The sequence below is a fragment of the Phascolarctos cinereus genome, unplaced genomic scaffold, assembly GCF_003287225.1.
Source record: "Phascolarctos cinereus isolate Bilbo 61053 unplaced genomic scaffold, phaCin_HiC Scaffold_5;HRSCAF=322, whole genome shotgun sequence".
Taxonomy (NCBI): Eukaryota; Metazoa; Chordata; class Mammalia; order Diprotodontia; family Phascolarctidae; genus Phascolarctos; species Phascolarctos cinereus.
The window spans coordinates 379,784,340-379,803,059 of NW_027555958.1; the positions used below are offsets into that span (position 1 = coordinate 379,784,340).

Here is an 18,720-nt window from a genome sequence, read left to right on the forward strand (position 1 = left end):
ATTTGCAGGCTGAGAACAGCAGAAAACTGAGGGGGCAAGAGATCCCAAGGTATCATCGAGTGAATCATTAAGATGACTGGGTAGGAGTTAGAGGTTTTGTTTAGAAGTAAATGCAGCTAGAGTCAGGAAGATGTACTGGAAGAAGAGGGTTGGGTCAAGAAACCAAAGGTCACAATAAGAATGAAGGGCAGAGTTTGTGTGATCAAGAGATTGGGAGAAGTCAGGGAGTCCCCAGTTACCAGTTCAGATAGTTTTTTTTCCAAAAGGATCACAATGTTTTTGCTTGGATGACCCAAGCTTTCTTTTCCTCCTTGGTACTCAGGAAAAACTTATCCCATCTCTGATAGGAAAACAAGCTGTCTCCTAACAATAAGAAACGAGAGGAGCAAAAATAGGAGTGGTCTCGGGGTGGGGGCCCTCACAGAATGGAAAGTGTGCAGTTGAGGGCTTTTATAGAGAGGAGAACAGCCTCTACAGTGAATTGACTAGGGAGTTGTCAGGTGAATCAGAACCATGAGTCTCCTGGTACCCACTGGAATCTTCCTTCTCCTATGCCGTGGGCATCTTCTATAGAATAAGCCATTTTGGTATACAGACTAGATGCCCCACCATAGGCTAACTTAAGGCAAAATTATGATAGAGACTAAGTTTATCCTCATTTTTCCCTATACCCACCATCGTGACAGATGTCCCAAGCACGCCTTCTCCAATTAGCAGCTCCTTCTTTTAACTTTCCCTTTTCTTATCCAGATGGATAAAAATCCATCTGTCCTATGTCCTAGTTCCATAGGTAATGCCAACTGGAAAGAGAATGTGTGTTTGGCGATAGGCACTGGACCTATGCTTTCACTGGAATCGGGAACTCCTAATACTGATACCTATACCGTTCATTTCACCCTGGAGAACTGAGTTCTGATCTTCCCTTTATCATTAGTTTACTGTGTGACTTGGGGCAAACCAATCCTTTCTCTAGGCCTCAGTATTCTCATCTGTATGTTGTAGTAGGTAATTTCTTCCATTCCTTCCAGCCTTAGCATTTTGAATCTTTGAGACAGTACATAATAAATGCAACCAGGTTAATGTGAGAGACAGTTAGGTGCTGCAGTGAGTAGAGGGCTGGACCTGGAGTCACAAAGATCCAAGTTCAAATTCTGCCTCAGAGACTCACCATGTGTGCCTGAGCAATTTGCAACTTGCCTGCCTCAGTTTACTCATCTGTGAAATAGGGTTAAAAATAGTACATACCTCCCAGGGTTGTTGTGAGATTTAAATGAGTTATTAGTTGTAAAGTGCTTTGCAGTGTTCTAAGGCACCACCATGCAGTTCACAGATGTCTGGGATTCTGTAGTTGGAGACTCGGATGGGGGAAGGAAGGAGGGACCACCAAAGGCTCTCTGCTGCCCTGACTGATCTGTTCAACTTACGTAAGTCAAGGGAAGAATATTTGCCTAGCTTTCAAGAGGTTACCTTCCTATGGCCCATGCTCCTTTAGCCCCCTTGACCTCTACTTCCCTTATTGCTCCATTCTCTCCCCCAAGTACACACATTCCTTGAAGCTTGGAACGTTTAAAGAATCTATGACTCTCTCCTGGTAGCCTGAGCGCAGGGTCCTTCTAAGGAAAGTGCCTAGTGACAGGGAAAGAAACAGGGGCTGCCCCCTTATTAGAAGGGAGGGGAATATCATAAGTATCCAAATATTATGTTTCTATGACAACCAGCTGGGCAGAGTTTACAGACAATGGACGCTGGCAACTCAACGGTGGGGAGGGATGATATAGAAGGGACAGAGTAGAGCCCCAATTGACATGACTCTAATAGAGCTAATCTGGCATAAGGAGAGAGTTGGGGGGGGAAAGCTTTTCATTTGGAGTAATCCATGAAGATGCCTCTTTGCCCACACGCCATGGGGGCAGAGTTGGAGAAGTTAAAATGATTGATATTGATAAGTCCCTTTGAGTACTGCAAAGCACTTTACAAAAGTTATCTCATTTCATCCTCAAAATGACCATGTGAGGCTGGAACAACTGTTACATTCATTTTGCAAATAAGAAAAACAGAGGGATTGGAGAGCTCACCCATGATCACACAGTTAGTAAGGAGATGGCATGTAAATGTAGAACACGCCTAACTCTGAGTTAATTTCACCCTATTTTGCTTAGGGTCAGTTTGCATAAAGCTGCTGCCTTCCAAAATGTCACTCTAACACCAAGGTCCTTACTCGGGGGTCTGTGATCTTGATTTTTAAAATATTTAGACAACTCTATTTGAAAAGAAATGGTTTCTTTTAGAATACTCTGTGTTTCATTTTATGTATTTTTTTTAGGCAGTTAGGGTTAAGTGACTTGCCCAGGGTCACACAGCTAGTAAGTGTCAAGTGTTTGATCTGAGGCAAGATTTGAACTCAGGTCCTACTGACTTCAGGGCCAGTGCGCCATCTACTAGGCCACCTAGCTGCCCCCTATTTTATGTATTTTGAAACATAATTCTGCAAAAGGGCCCTATAGCTTTCATCAGAGTGCCAAGGGGGTTTGTGATACTCATAAAAAAAGTTTAAAACCCCTGCTCTAGCAAATTCCCACAAGACCCTCTAGCTTCTGTTGCCTCTGAGAGAAAGTACCTCTTGGCTTGCCAATAGGCACCAAGGCTGCTTTCACAGAGTCTCAAACTTATAAAATTTTAGGACTGCAAAGAACTCTTGAAATCACCCAGACCATCTTCTTCCTTTCCTTTTCCAGAGAAGGAATTAAGGACCAAAGAAATGAAATGACTTCCCCAAGGAACTGATTTGGGACAAGAATTCACATTTTCTGACATCCAGCCCAATTATCTTTCCACATATGTTACCTGTTATTTCAGCCAAGAGAACACACACACACACACACACAAAATGGAGTCACTCTTACTTGGCAGAATGTTTAGAAACCATTCTTCTCTTACCATCCCTCCCTCCCCACACATATTCCATTTGGCAATACCAACCGCAGCTGGCATTAGTTTGTGGCCCAGCCTTTGATGATTCTGGAGAAGTGGAGATTGCCAAAGGCTATTGTGTCAAAGCTTTACCCAATCACTGCCATTTAATTCCTGGCCCCCTCCAGCTTTTCATCTCACTGCTGGTCTTTCTGATTTCAACATACCTGGGCCAGGGAGATACAGACACCAATAAAAGGGAACAGGACTTGAGAGAAGGATAGAAATCAGCAGCAGAGAGGGGCTTGAGCTGGTCTTGAGCTGCCAACATGGGACGAGCAGCGATCTGGACAGGTGAGTCAGTACCAAGGATAGCAAGAGAGTTAAGGGATTGGAGGGGGTAAGGCCAAACTGAGAAAGAGTAGAGGAGATTGTGACTGCTCATTAAGGGGCTGCTTACAGCCCTTTACGTCTGGTTGTTGTTTCTGCTGGGAGAAAGAACCATCATGGTGCAATGCAATGGGTCCTGGATTTGAATTCAGAGGACAGCTCTATGTTCAAGTGTTTCTTCCATCACTCACCGTCCATGTGATCTTGAGTGAGTGACAATTCCTTAGAGATCAATCAATCCCTCATTTTATAGATGGGGAAACTTGGAGAGTCAATGCTCAAGGTCACACAGGTGATAAGTAGCACAGCTGTTTAAACCCAAATCTTCTGACACCAAGTCTGGAGGTCTTTCCATCAGCCTGCACCATGTCATGCAGCCCCTCATTGATGATCTAATATTCTTCTCCTTCTTCTTCTTCTTCTTCTTCTTCTTCTTCTTCTTCTTCTTCTTCTTCTTCTTCTTCTCTCTCTCTCTCTCTCTCTCTCTCCTCTCTCTCTCTCTCTCTCTGGTCTCTGTCTCTCTGTGTCTGTTTTTCTCTGTCTCTATCTCTCTGCCTGTCTCTGTATTTCTCTGTCTCTCTCTGTCTCTAGCTCAATCTCTCTCCCCCCTCCCCTTCTCTTACTCATTTTCTCTCTCTCTTATATTGTTTTAGGTTTGATTCTTCTGCTGTTGCTTCAACACAGTAAGTAGGCAATTTTGCTAGACCAAACATTTGATTTCTGTCACCCCTTTCCCTGAGATCTCTAAGTACCACAGCAACAACACAAACAAAAAATCAAAGACAACTCCTTAAATGGATTTCTACAGAGACTTCTCTCCAAAGAGCTCAGTCCACTTTATTTGTGGTTTTACTCAATTTCCCAACTGCCCTGGGAGGGAAACAAAGGATGATCCCTTATTATGCAGGGGAGGACAGAGGCAAAGAGAGGCTGAATGAGTAATCCAAGGTCTGGCAGCACATCTGTTCCAGATGACACTGTTTCTTCATCCAGAAGAGGGAAGGAAATGGACTTAGTAGCCAGCTCAGAGGCAGAGTTAGAAGGCAACACAAGTGTCTCACTGAGCCCTGAGTTCCGGTTAAGGCTCTTTGGACCATTCCTGCTGATGGCTTTGACATTTCATTTCTCCTGCTCCAATTCCCTCTCTCCCTACTCTTATTGTTGTTAAGTCATTTTTCTATGGCCTCATTTGCGGTTTTCTTGGCAAAGATACTGGGGCAGTTTGTCATTTCCTTTTCCAGCTCATTTTCCAGATGAGGAAACTGAGGCAAACAGGGTCAAGTGACTTGCCTAGAGTCGCACAGCTAGTAAGTATCTGAGGCCGGATTTGAACTGAGGGATAAATTCCAAGCCCAGTGCTGTATGCACTATGGCGCCACCTAGCGGCCCTGTCCTTAGTCCTAGAGAACTGCAAATTCTCCACCTTGGCCAAAAGATTGTCACCTCTTGGGGCAAGGGCAGAAGGATGGATGAGCCTCTAATAAGTAATGGAGGGATGAGATGGCTCCATCATAGTCAGAGATATTTCAGTTCTATCCAATTCATTTAAACAAGAATCTGTTCATATGCATCAGGTATGTTGCTAGGCAAAGATACAAAGACAAAAAGGGAAATAGTTCCTGTTCTCCAGAGCTTACATTCTAGCTTTCTGCATTGACTTCACTTGACTCTCCTTCCTGTACTATATATTCAATTTGCTTTCCAACCAAACTGGCACAAAAGCATTGGCCTATGGGAAAACTGGGACCAGGACCCAGATCTCCCATCTCCTAGTCCAGTTATCTTTCTGCTTTTGTCACAAAGCCTATGTCTTAAACTAGGAGCTCCTCGAAGACAGGGGCTGTTTCTGTCTATCTTGGTATCATCCCCAGTGTTCAGCACATGATACCCAGCACTCATTAAGCACTTAACAAATGCTTTGGGATTGATGCATTGATTGGTACCATTAGATAGCACATGGGTGAAGGACTTGTAGTCAATTTAGATTCAAGTGCTATCCTTATCATAGGGCAAGTGGTGATGCAGTGGATGGAGCACCGGACCCGGAGTCAGGAGGATGTGAGGTCAAATCTGGCTTCAGACTCTTACTAGCTGTGTGACCCTGTGCAAGTCACTTCAACCTGTTTGCCTCAGTTTCCTTATCTGTAAAATGGGCTGGAGAAGGAACTGGCAAACCACTCCAGTATCTTTTCCAAGAAAACTCCAAATGGGGTCACCAAGAGTTGGACACGATAAACTACTGAATAACAACAAGCCGCCCTGTCACTGACAGATGTGACCTGAGTCAAGTCACTTAAGTTATCTGAAATTGTTTCTTCATCTGTAAAATGGGGATACTAAACCTACATCACAAGATTATTGTGAAGAAACAACTTTGTAAAATGTAAACCTACATAGAAATGTGAACTGTAGTATTTCCTGATGATGGATTCTGAGAATAATACTTCTAAATGAAACAAACTTGACCTCAGACTCTTACTGTGTGACTCTGGACAAGTCATTTAACCTCTGTCTGCCTCAGTTTCCTCAACTGTAAAATGGGCTTCATAACAGCATCTACTTCACAAGGTTGTGTGAGGATCAAACGAGATAATGTTTGTAAATCACGTATCACAATGCCTGGCACATAGTAGGTGCTTAATAAATACATGTTTCCTTCCTTCATTCCAAATAGAGAAATAAATTCTTTTATTAAACATTGGCATAAGTGTTCCTAAACTGGTCCTTCATAAAATACTAATTTGGAAAAAAAAAAAAGAAGAAAGCAGAAATCTAAATCCTGGGGTGTGCTCCTTCAAATTCTCATTTCCTTTTTTGGCTTTCCCTTTGGTGGCGTGTAGCAGTAACAGCAGGTAGTATTTCTGTGTTGCTTTATAGTTTACAAAGCACTTTCTTTACAATAACCCTGTAAAGTGGTAACTCCATTTTATGAGGGAAACTGAACCCCAGAGAGATTGAAGTGACTTGTCCAGGGTCACATAGCTAGTAAGTGTTGGGGTCAGAGTTTGTACCCACATTCTCTAATTCCATGTGTGGTTCTCTTTGACCCCTCGCACCCAGCACTCAGCCTTATTCCAATATTAACCCCATTCAGAATCAGGAATCCCCATATGTGCTTCCTCTGGGGTTCCAGGAGCCCAACAGTCCCATGGGTCAGCAGCAGCTTTGCCTTCAAGTTTTCTTGGCTCTTAGAGTCCAGCTCCTTGTTCTTTTTCTGAAAGTCCTTTCTTCCTCTTGTCTGTACTGGGTCACTCTAGACTTCTAGTACTTAACTGAATATTTGCTCAAACACTCTGGCTAGGGTTCTCGACTGGGACTGTACTCTGCTTGCCTCCTCATCCTTACCCCCTCAGTCTTTCTGTCTTCTGTTCCAGTCAGAAAAGAAAGGATGGAGAAAAGAGCTAATTTTTAACTAACCATCTTGGCAGTGTTTCTGACCCCAGCATCACTCAAAGGCCAGAGGAGCACAGATTTCAAGCTAGAAGGAAACTTAGAGATCATCTAGACTGACCCTCTTGTTTTACATGACGAGAAATTGAGGGCCAGAAGACTGACCTGACTTGCCCTAGGTCACTTATATAGCAAATGACAGAAACAATGTTTGATCCCAGGTCTTCCAACCGTATACACATCCAGCCCTCTTTCCATTGGACCACACGTAATCCTGTGTCTTAAAGAGGCGAAGATACTCATCCCATCCCCCAACCTAGTTTTGGGATCCAAAGACCACGAGGCCAATCGATCCCTTCTCCCCCACCCCTCCTTCTTTCCATCCTCCTCCAGGGGAGGGGTTTCCAGGCAGGCTTTCCCTCCCTCTCACTTCTATTGGGGGTTCTATCTATTCCTATCCCAGGCTTTGCCACTAAGCTGGTCTGCTACTTCACCAACTGGTCCCAGTATAGGCCTGGCCAGGCAGCCTTCCTCCCCAAGGATGTGGACCCCTTCCTTTGCACTCACCTCATCTATGCCTTTGCTGACATGAAGGATCACCATCTCACCACATTTGACCCAAATGATGTGCAGTTTTACAAGGATTTGAACAGTCTGAAAAGCAGGTGAGCCACAGATGGTGAAGGGAAGGTGGGGGGAGAGAGCCAGTGTCTCAAAGAGCAAGGAAGCTGAGATAGACATCCTTTGATGGGCTACCCCGAGAAAATGCATGCTCACTTATCTCTACCTCAATACGTCAATACCTCATGCATTAGCTAATCTTCCTTGGAGTTATGGTCTGAATTCTTATTTCATGACTCCCTACCTCCAAGAAGCCTTCCTGGACTAGTTCCCCAGGGCCTCTCCTTCATTCCACTTCCTTCTGCACGCATTACAGAGTTCCTGAAAAAAATTGTTTCAGGCCTTAGGCCTTGCAGATCACATCAACCACATGAACATTCTAATTTAGAACTAGCCCAGGAATCCTTAATAATGATAATGATGATAAATATAAGATAATATAATAAAACATTACATTATAATATACAGTATAATAAAAATAGAAGAGAAGAATAATTACTGAAAATATAATGCTAGAAAGTTTGTAAAGTTATATATTATATGTACATGTTATTTATATACATATTTGTAGACAAACACTTATGCACACACACGCACACATAAGCAAACACACACATATATATGAAATCTCATTGATTCTTACAACAATCATATGAAGTAGGTCATGTGAAGCATAGCTGTGATTGTCCCCATTTTACAGGTGTGGAAACTGAGGCTCAGAAGAGCTAACTGACACATACGTCTAGTGAGGATCAGAGGGGGTTTCTCTTCCTCACTTAAAAAAAAATCCAAAGCATTTTATTGATGTCTTTTTGTCTTTATATCAAGATCATTTTGATAGCTTTCCCTTCCCCCGACCCCTCACCCCTCTTGCCTTATGGCAAAGAAAAGCAATTAACAAGAAAATCCATTTTTGAGCCAGTGAGCACACAACAGCGGATGTAATAGTCTTTCCTACCAGTCCTCTACCATTCACTAGAGCCCAGATTCTTTTCATTATCTGTTCTTCAGAACCTCCACTGGTTTTTCAATTACTCAGAGTTCAGCTTCTTTCTAGTGATCATTTAATTACATTGTTGTCATTGTGAATATTGTTCTCTTAATTCTACTAATTTAGCTCAGCATCAGCTCATACAAGTCATTTAATTACCTTCCCCTTTGTGACACACAGTCCAGCCCACTGAGTGAAAGAGGGAAACATACGATACAAAAATGTCAGGAGTAAGATGGTAGGTATGTAATAAATTCTATCTACTCTAAGCTGTACAGTGCCTGGACGTGTGGAGCAGAGCTTCATCCAAAGTCCTCAAACCTAAATTCTCCCTAGGTCTGGCACCATCTTTGTGCTATTTGGTTTCTTTGCAGTCCCAAAACAAGAATGCCATTTCTAAGGTTTTTTGTAAAAAATAATTTGGGGAAGGGCAGCTAGGTGGCACAGTGGATACAGCACCAGCCCTGGTGGACCGGGAGGACCTCAGTTCAAGTTCAAATGTGACCTCAGACACTTGACACTTACTAGCTGTGTGACCCTGGGCAAGTCACTTAACCCCATTGCCTACCCAAAAAAACAAACAAAACATAATTCTGGGGTGTGCACTCACAAGATTTAGAACTAAAAGAAGTCGTTCAGTCCACAGCCCTCATTTTATAGATGAGTAAACTCTGAAGGGAGGAAGTAGCTCAAGATCACACAGCTAGTGAGTAGCATAGATGAAATTTGAACTCAGATCTTCTGGCCCAGTGGATAGAGTGCTGGGCCTGGAGTCAGGAAGACTCATCTTCCCTAGCTCAAATCTAGCCTCAGACATTTACTAGCTGTGTGACCCTGGGCAAGTCACTTCACCCTGTTTGCCTCAGTTTCTCCATCTGGAAAATGAGCTGGAGAAGGAAATGGCAAACCACTCCAGTCTCTTTGCCAAGAAAACCCCAAATGGGGTCACAAAGAGTCAGACACAACTTGAACAACAACAAACTTCTGACACCATGCCAGACCATGTCACCTTTAAATAAAAATGCCCCATCTGAGGCTTGAACTTCGGACTTTCAAGTAATAGCACTGACCCATGGTCAAGTGCACCAAGAAAGCACAGTCTTACAGAATACTCTGATAATGAATTGGAATCTCCCTACACACACACACACACACACACACACACACACACACACACAATCCCATTTCATTCAATTCACTAAACATTTATTAGGTGCCTACTATCTGCTGGGCACTGGGCTATAAGGATATAAAAAGAAGCAAAAGACATCCTCTGCCCTCAGGAAGCTTAAAATCTTATGGGGAAGACAACATGCAAGCAAGTATATAAAAGTAAGCTATATACAGGACAAAGAGGACATAATTAAAAGAGGAAGGGCCCTGGAATTAAGAGAGGTTAGGGAAGGCATATACCAATTATGTACTGACTGAGTCACTTTTTCTCTAGGATAAGTGTGGCCTGTTTAGACAACAGATGTTTACATGATATGGTTTGAATTTTCCTTATGGCCTTGGTTGTCCTCATCCACACAGGCTCTAGTTTAACAGTGTCCTGATGTGTTGATCACAAATAGAATATTCCAGATGTGACCTTCATAGGAACCATCTCATCCCTCCTTCTGGATCCCTGGATACGTACGTCATTCTGAAGTTTTACAAAGCACTTTCCTCACAACAACCTCAATGATGTAGGTTAAGCAGGGATATAGTTGGAAGTCCCTTTTTGGATTGCTAGGTCAAACTGTTGTTGACCTATATGATCTATAGTCATATCTATGGTCATATAATATAGTCATATAATCTATAGTCAGGTTTTTCATATGAATGCCTGATAAGTCAGGTGTCCCCCATTGCATTTATGCAACAGTTTTGAACTCAAGAGGTTCATCTTTATTTTTTAATTGTTTTTAACATTCATTTAACATTCATGTTTTTTGAGTTCCAAGTTCTCTCTCCCTCACGCCCCTTCCCCATCCATTGACAAGATAGACAATATAATATTCATTATATGTGTGAAGTCATATTAACTATATTGCAAAAAAAGAGAAAAGCAAGAAAAAGAAAGAAAGTGAAAAAAATTGTACTTCGATCTACCCTCAGAGTTCATCAGTTCTCTCTCTGGAGGTGGATAGCATTTATTGTCATGGATCATTGTATTGATCAGAATAGCTTAGTTTTTCATAGTTGATCATCATTACAATATTATTGTTACTATGTACAATGTTTTCCTGGTTCTACTCACTTCACTTTGCATCAGTTCATTTAAGTCTCTCCAGGTTTTTCTTAAGCCATCCCTCTCATCATTTCTTATGGCACAATAGTGTTCTATCACAATCATACACCACAATTTGTTCAGCCACTCTCCAATTAATGGGCATCCCTTCAATGTCCGATTCTTTGTCACCACAAAAAGAGCTGCTATAAATATTTTATGCATATGAGTCTTTTTCATTTTCATTTGATCTCTGGCTCTCTGGGGTCCTCAATAATTTTTAAGAGTATAAGGGGGGGAGTCTTTGGACCAATAAGTTTGAGAAATGCCACCCTAATCTCTTCTAATGTCTCTCTTGTCTTTTCCCAGGAATCCCAACCTGAAACTCCTGCTGGCCCTTGGAGGCTGGAATTTTGGCACTAAAAAGTGAGTCAGGGGCTCTGGGATCCACTGGTAGGAGGAGTTGGGTGGAGGAACCAGACCTAGGGGTTTGGCAGACAGGAAAAGAAGGCAAAGCCTTCTTTTAAACTCTTAGATGTCCCACTTAGCACTGATGGCAGGTTAAGAGAAGGGTGAGTCATTGTGCATAGTATAGAAGGTATAGGGAAAGGGACAGAGATAGTATTTATCAAATTGTAAGGAAGCAGAGAATCTAGCCGTAACATGGCTTAAGAAGGCTTAAGTGTAGCACCAGGATGAAGGGAGGTTCCATTCTGTGGGCTTCAGCAGCATGGGAGCAGGGCAAGAATACTTCCCCCACCCAATCTCTTTAGAAAGTGCTTTCACTTTTTTTGTTTCATTTAATCCTAATAGCAGCACCATGAGCAAGGCATGGCTCACATAATTTCTCAGATGAGGAAACTGAGGCTCACCCAGGTAAAATGGCTTGCCCAGGGCCACATAGATAGATCATAACTGATACGGCCAGGTTCAAAACGAAGAAAGGGTCTTCTGACGCCAAATGCAGCATGCTGTATTAAGTTTTACCCCCATTATAGACAACGGGGCTAAATTAATTTCAAAATAATTCCAGGAGCTCAGAGGGAGACAAAAATTTAGGGATTGCGGTAATTCTAGAAATGTGTCAGTGAAGTAGAACACAGGATACATCTGAGCTCTTCAGGTCCTTACCTTACCCTTCTGTTCTGGAGTCTGAGGACCCTGGTGGCCCCCATTTCCAGACTTGTCTGTCGTCCAATGACCTCTGCTCATCTTAGACCTTGAATTCCTTTTCTTTTTAAATTGTCCATGCCAGTAGGTGTCAGTCAGCTCCCTCTAAGGAAAAATAACTATTCTGAGCTGGCTGAATAATGGCCAGGATTGAAGGGTTCTACGGTGATATTGAGAAGATAGGACTTTGGGGACTAGGACTGCTCCTTGTAATGTTAGCAAGATGGGGAGACTGGGTGTGGGAGAGAGGGAGAAAGTGTCTGGCAACTTCTGTTTCTCTTCCTTGAGAGAGTCCCAGTCAAGGAGAAGTTGGGTCTATCTCTATGGGGACCTGCCCTGAAATTTGAGTGGTCCTTCTCCCTGGCTCCAGAAGAAAGAATTAAGATCCAAGCTCTGTCATTTATTGCCTGTCTGACCCTGGGCAAATCCATCTTTGTCTTTTCCCCCAGCTTCAGTTTCCTCTTTAGCAAAGTGAGACTAGGTGATCTTTAAGATCCTATAATCCTAGCATAAGATTGTAGATATAAGGCAGGAAGAGTGCCCAGAGGCCATCTACTCCAACCCCCTCATTTTACAGAGGAAGAAACTGAGGCCTGTGGAGATGAAGTGACTTGCCTAGGGTCACCAAGTTAGTAGCGATGCAGAGCATTCACACCCATTCACTTTCCCTCTCTGGGGTTTTTCACAGGTTCACAAACATGGTGGCCAAGCCTGAAACCCGCCAGGTTTTTATCCAGTCAGTCATCAACTTCCTGTATCAACACAATTTTGATGGCTTTGACCTTGACTGGGAGTACCCAGGCAGCCGGGATAGTCCTGCTATAGACAAGGAGCGATTCACCACTCTGGTAAAGGTACAGTGGGATGGGGGTGGGAAGAAACGGAATGGCAAGGTACATCTGACCTTCCAGCTCCTGTAGAAAAATGGGAAAGGGGTGGTGCTGTTTGGTGCAGGTGCCATGAAGTACCCCCAAAGGGATCAGATACTGGTGCAGTGCCAGTGGCTTCACCACGTGCTAGATCCAGGCTCCAGGCTCTAATCTGCCCTTCAGGTCAGAACTTTACCATGTTTCCCCATTTATAGGCCATCTCCTACTTTCAGATACTTGACTATCAAAAAGGAAAGTGGGGGATGTAATGAATAGAGAGCCAAGAGGCTCTGGGTTCAACTTCAGCTTTTGACACATACTAGCTACCTGCAGCAGTCAGGTTATCAGTCAATAAATATTTATTAAGCACCTATTATATGCCTAGTACTGGGCTAAGTGCTGGGGATATAAAGAAAAGTAAAAGGCAGAAATGGGCGAGAAAATGGGCAAATACTACATACAAACAAGTTACATACAGGACAAATTGGAAAAACTCTACAGAAGAAAGATGCTAGAATTAAGGGGGATTGGGAGATGCTTCTTATAAAAGGTGGGATTTTAACTGGTGCTTGAAGGAAGCCAGGGAAGGCAAGAAGTAGAGATGAGGAGGCAGAGCATTCCAGGAGTGGGGAAGGGTGGAAAATCTCAGTCAGGAGATGGAATGTTTTGTTTGAGGAATAGTAAGGGGGCAATGTTCACATTGCTGGATCCCAGACTACTTGGTGGGGGTGGGGGTGGGCAGGATGTGTGTGTGTGTGTGTGTGTGTGTGTGTGTGTGTGTGCGTGCAAAAAAAAAAAAGGTGTAAGAAGACTGGAAATGAAGGAAGAGAACAAGTTATACAAGGCTTTGAATGCCAAACAGAACATTTTGTATTTGATCCTGGAGGTGACAGGCAGGTTGCTTAATTTCTAAGTGCCAGAGGCAGCCCTATAAGGCTATAATTTGCATATCTACTGTTGCTCTGCATTGGTAGAAAGAGGTTTCTTTGAGTGAGTTCTTTGCCCCAGTGAAATCACAAGCTCTATGGGGGGGGGGGGAATCAAGTATGAATCTCCCCTTTCTGGAAAGACAGAAAAATGACTAACAGGTTCACAGATGTGGTGGCCTCCCAGACCTTCACTTCCTCCCAGAAGGGAGGCAAGGTGGACATTATTATGTCAGGGGGATTTTGGTATGATCTGACTCCAAGTTACCTCCCCAGGAACTGCACAATGCCTTCCTCCAGGAAAGTCAGGCATCAGGGAAGAATCGGCTCCTTCTGAGTGCAGCAGTTCCTGCGGGTCAATACCAAGTGGATAAAGGCTACGAGGTCCAGAAAATTTCCCAGTAAGTCTAAGACCCATGGGGCGGAAGGAATCCCTAGTATGTACTCTGTTCCTGAGGGAATAGATGCCTAGAAACAGGACTGTCCCATGCCAGGAGAGGGGAAGGGCAACCATGCTCATCAGCTTTTGTGAACCCTAAAGGTCATTTTGTCCATCCTCTTGCCCCTAGAAAAGATATCCCTTTTCTCAGGTCATCAAACACCCTCCTGGATGTTCCACCACAGGTCCTCAGAGATGGCAGCCACCTTTGATGCTTGTTAGCCTTTGCTTTCTTAGTTGTCTTTGCCTACTGGAGAGACTTCACCCTTTCACTTCCCTCCTTCCATGACACCTGAAGGTTTCTAGATTTCATCAACCTCCTGACATATGACTTTCATGGCACTTGGGGAAGAACCACTGGTCACAACAGCCCCTTGTACAGGAGGCAGGCTGAGAGAGGAGGAGCAACTAAAGCTAATATCGTAAGTGACTGGAGCCTGGGGCAAAGCCTCAATGTCTTCCGGGACTGTTTGAGGAGAGGACCAAAGTCAACCCAGCAGTTACCAGGTAGAGTTGTTAGGGTTAGGGCTTCTGGGAGTGAGGCCTTCAGGGCTCTGTGGCTTCTTGTGTGATGCCAATCAAGGACACAGAGGGAGACTTCAGGCTCTCATGTACTTCAGGGAAAGTGGAAAGTGGTGTGTAAGTCATAGCACAGATTCCTAAATGATCCCATATTCACTCCAGGTTCTCAATTTTAGAAGCCATTGTTGCTCTATCTTTAAAAACACATATGAAATTGAATTGTTTTTACTTGTTTTGATTTTATTCTCTCTTCTGGGTTAGAAGCCCTTGATATACACATGTAAAGTTCCATCCTTAGCATATTGTTAATATACTATGTTTCCTCTGTAAAGCCTCTGGGGAGATGTTCCAAGGGATGTCTAGTAGTTTCTATTCACCTGAAGCTGCCATAGATAAAGGAAATATCCCTGCCCTCAGAGAGCTTCCGGTCTGATGGAGAGAAAGAAAACATCCCCTTGACATCAGACACAAGTACCAATGAATAAAGTGAAAATCCTACCCAAGGCACTGTGCTAAGGAGACACAGTGCAACAGAGTCCCTGGTTCCAATAGTGTTAGCTTAGAAAGGTCCTAAAGGAGGTAAGCTTTTGAGCTAAGTGTACATGGAGGAGAGGACCCTGGCTAGAGAAGACAAGAGTGTCTTATGTAAAGGGTTTACATATTTAAAAGGTCAGAAAACAAGTGAGGGAAATGAGAAAGGGAGAAAGTCCCAGATGGAGTAATCATAGGATCTATGTCATCAAATACATCTTTCTCATTTAATAGACAAAAGAATGGAGGCCTAGTGAGTTTAAGTGACCTCTCTAAGGTCATGTAGGCAGTAAATAATAGAATGGGCATCATAGTTTGAGAACCAGAAGGGACTTTAGAAGTCAGAGTCTAACCCCCTCATTTGACAGAAGAGAAATCTTAGGGAATTAAATGACCCTCACAGGGTCATGCAGTTAGTAAGTGTATGAGGTGGAATTTGAACCCAGGTTTCCTAGTGTGAAGGTTACCATTCTACCTACCATACCACCATGCATCTAAGGATTCCAAATCTTTTCCCAGACTCCCAAATCCAGAATTATTTCCACTCCACCACCAAGCTGGAGACTAAAAAATGGCTCAAAGAGATTAGGACATTTAAAAGAGGCTGGGATGGGGCATTGGTAAAGGGACTTCAAAGCACCATCTAAAGAATTATCTCATCAGCCTCCCCCCATTAGTTTGGGGGAATCCTCCTTTCTTTTCTTCCCACGTTCTAACTCTAATTATTATGTCTCCTAGGATTTTGCTGTGAACTATTGGCTGGAGGCGGGGGCCCCATCAAACAAACTGCTCTTGGGCATGCCCACCTATGGACGGAGTTTCACCCTTTCTTCCCCTTCAGACACAGGGGTAGGGGCCCCAGTTTCTGGGGCTGGGACTCCTGGCCCCTTCACAAAAGAGGGAGGCCTGTTGGCTTTCTATGAGGTAGGATAACCAGCTCTCCAACGGTGGGAGGTAAGGTTGGGGGTGAGCGTCAATACAAATGGGAATGTGGTCTTGAGATATGGAGATTCCTCTTCACCCCCAGACCCTGTATGAGGATGTTATCATCTTGAACACTAGACAAATGGTGCTCATTCTTGTCTTTATACCATGTTGCTTTATTCTGAGGTTCAAGTCTGCTCCCATCTGAAACCAGAAACAGTTTTAGTTCCACTCAGGATTCTGGAACCTTTATTTTCCTGGTTCCATTCTGGTTAGAAATGTCCTATGCTACTTAAGAACTCTCCTAGACTCTTCAGGATGATCCAGACTAGGAACTTCCCATTTTAGACACTCTACCACCACTAAAATCTGGGATTAGTTTGACACAGAATAAGGGTGAAGGGAGAAGGGGATGAAGCAAAGAATCCTAACCCCCCCCCCATTCTGCATGCCTACCTACCCCCATCCATGCTTGTCATCTGTTCCTCCAGGTGTGTACCTTGAAGGATGCTGCTTTCCACGTGATAAAGGAGCAAAAGGTGCCTTATGCTGTCCATGGCAACCAGTGGGTGGGCTTTGATGATGTGGAGAGCTTCAGAACCAAGGTGAGTATCCTATTATACATTTATAAATGTCAATCATCAAGTGACTTGTGAATATTAATGATATGCCACTAAAAATAACTGTTTGCTTATTCTTATATTTACTGGGGTTTTTTTTGGCTAGACAATGGGGTTAAGTGACTTGCCCAGAGTTACACAGCTAATAAGTGTCAAGGGTCTGAGGGCAGATTTGAACTCAGGTCCTCCTGACACCAAAGCCAGAGCTCTAGCCACTGCACCACCTAGCTGCCCCCATATTTACTGGTTTGAAAAAAAAACCCTATAATTCTACAAATCTTTAAACCAAGAATCTCCATGCTTTCTAAGTAATATACATTGCAAAACCAAAATAATTATGATTTACGAACTTTCTGTTTCTCAAATTGCATTTTCTGAAGGAAGCAGATGCTGAGAGCTGGGGTTGAGTCAAGGGCTTTAAGCTTCCTACATTCATCCTTTGGGACAACCATCAATCCCTGTTAGCTAGTATTGTCACACAATAACACCTATACAAAGGGGGTCCACTATAAAATATATTTGTATCAGTAATGACTAGAAAGTGTTATAGTTTCCTCTTCTACAAAATAAGTGGGTTGGAATAAATCTACGGTGGGTGAAAGATGAAATGACAGAAAAAAACAAAGATTCTGTCTTTTGAACACCTCAATTTATTAAGCAACGCATGCCAATTGCTCAAAAAACCAGGACTAGACATCCTCAACTAAGGTCTGGACCCTGAATACTGGAAAAGACAGACTTTTATATATTCAAAACAATTAATCAAATGAGTTCAATTAATTAAAAGGAAACAATAGAACATTAGGTAATCTGACTTCTAATTGGAGGGAAGATTAGGGGCTTTCCAAGTTGGGAGGGAGAGAATGAATAGGTGAAATTTCCTAAATTCAGAGAAAGAAGTGTTCCACTCCTTCCAAGTATCTGTAAACAATCAAATGGAAACAATAACTGATTGATCAGTTGTGAGAAAACTCCATCAATGTTTGGATCTGACTGGATTTCTGGTCAGCATAACCAAGGTGCTTAGTTAAAAGTCTCTAAGCAGCAAGGAGAGGTAGTCCAATTTCCCCATCCATGCTGGGCTAGGTTTAAACAATGCATTAAGGTTTTCTCTCCGTTCCCGCAATTGAATTTTCTCACAGGACAGCATTTTAACTAGACCCATTATTGAATAGAAAGTGAACTGAGCTAGCTCCAGAATTGAGTCACAAGGTGGAGTCAATGTGGTTCACTCAAATCCCACAATTAACCACTTGCTATGCTAACCCCCTCAATTTCCTCCTATCTGTTAGAGGCACCTTTATCTTGGGTTTGAAAGGCTAATTTTAGAGGCTGGAGAGGCCATTAATCTCTCCTAGTCATTCCCAGCATTTATCAGCAAATGCTCTCTAAATGGATTATGTGGTAGCCATTACCTCCAAGCAATTAAAAAGGAAAGCATAGCCCAATGAATAACTTAAATATTTAAATGAAATTTATTAAAGGCTCTAATAAAGGTGGCTTTGGTTCCAAGATAACAGTAGAGGGTAGGAATGTGACTGCTTCCAGCATTAATCCTGGGTATTCCTATATTATCAGCTCTCCCATTTATGGAAGGCAGGTTGCTGTGAATCTTCTTTCAGCTTGGTGATTCGGCAGCTTATCGTCAATGTTCTATTTTGACCTACTTCCAACCCCTACAGTTTGGGGAGTGCCAATTGTTCAAGGTAAAGTCAGCTGAGCTCATGAATAGTCTTTCTAAACTCATGATGGTCATCCTGAAAACTCTTCCTTGGCACACATTCAACATCCTCAGTAGCCTTAGAGGCAAGCAGTTTTTATCTGTATGTAGGTTTGTGCTGAACAGTTTTTCCCAATCATCCAAAGACGACCTAAGGGGTTGAGTGGGAGGAAGTGGGGCTGAGCTGCATAGTGAGGCTTTTCACAAAAGTTAGGAAAATGGGAAAAGTGGTTCTGGATTCTTAAAACTATTAACTCAACACAATACATTACACGTAATCCCCAGTTTCTTCTACTTAGGAAAGGAATTTCCCCAAATAGGGGTTTCGCTGGCAGTTTTAGAATATTGTAAATAAATAAGTGGATCCAAGATGCCATAGGATTTCTTCCATCCCTTAGACTTACTTCCACAACAAAAAATTAATAATTGGTTGCATCTCAAATTGGGAGGTGGGCTGTCACAGTCACACAAAAGCACTGGTCAAG

At 43.0% G+C, this 18,720-nt stretch overlaps 1 protein-coding gene across 6 annotated transcripts in view; it reads left to right on the forward strand.

The window, feature by feature from the left end:
• CHIT1 (chitinase 1) overlaps positions 1-18,720 on the forward strand; it is a 54,350-nt gene that overhangs the window by 28,980 nt on the left and 6,650 nt on the right. Inside the window, exons 1-9 of one of the 6 annotated variants that reach the window (XM_021003124.1) lie at positions 3,106-3,264; positions 3,954-3,983; positions 7,154-7,355; positions 10,884-10,940; positions 12,373-12,538; positions 13,756-13,880; positions 14,217-14,340; positions 15,710-15,895; positions 16,387-16,500. In XM_021003124.1, coding sequence (XP_020858783.1) covers positions 3,240-3,264; positions 3,954-3,983; positions 7,154-7,355; positions 10,884-10,940; positions 12,373-12,538; positions 13,756-13,880; positions 14,217-14,340; positions 15,710-15,895; positions 16,387-16,500 — 1,029 coding nt within the window. In that variant the 5' untranslated portion in view covers positions 3,106-3,239. Of the gene's footprint in view, positions 1-3,105; positions 3,265-3,953; positions 3,984-7,153; positions 7,356-10,883; positions 10,941-12,372; positions 12,539-13,755; positions 13,881-14,216; positions 14,341-15,709; positions 15,896-16,386; positions 16,501-18,720 lie in introns of those variants that run through there. The other 5 variants (XM_021003121.2, XM_021003122.2, XM_078156410.1 and 2 more) reach the window with 5 other exon arrangements.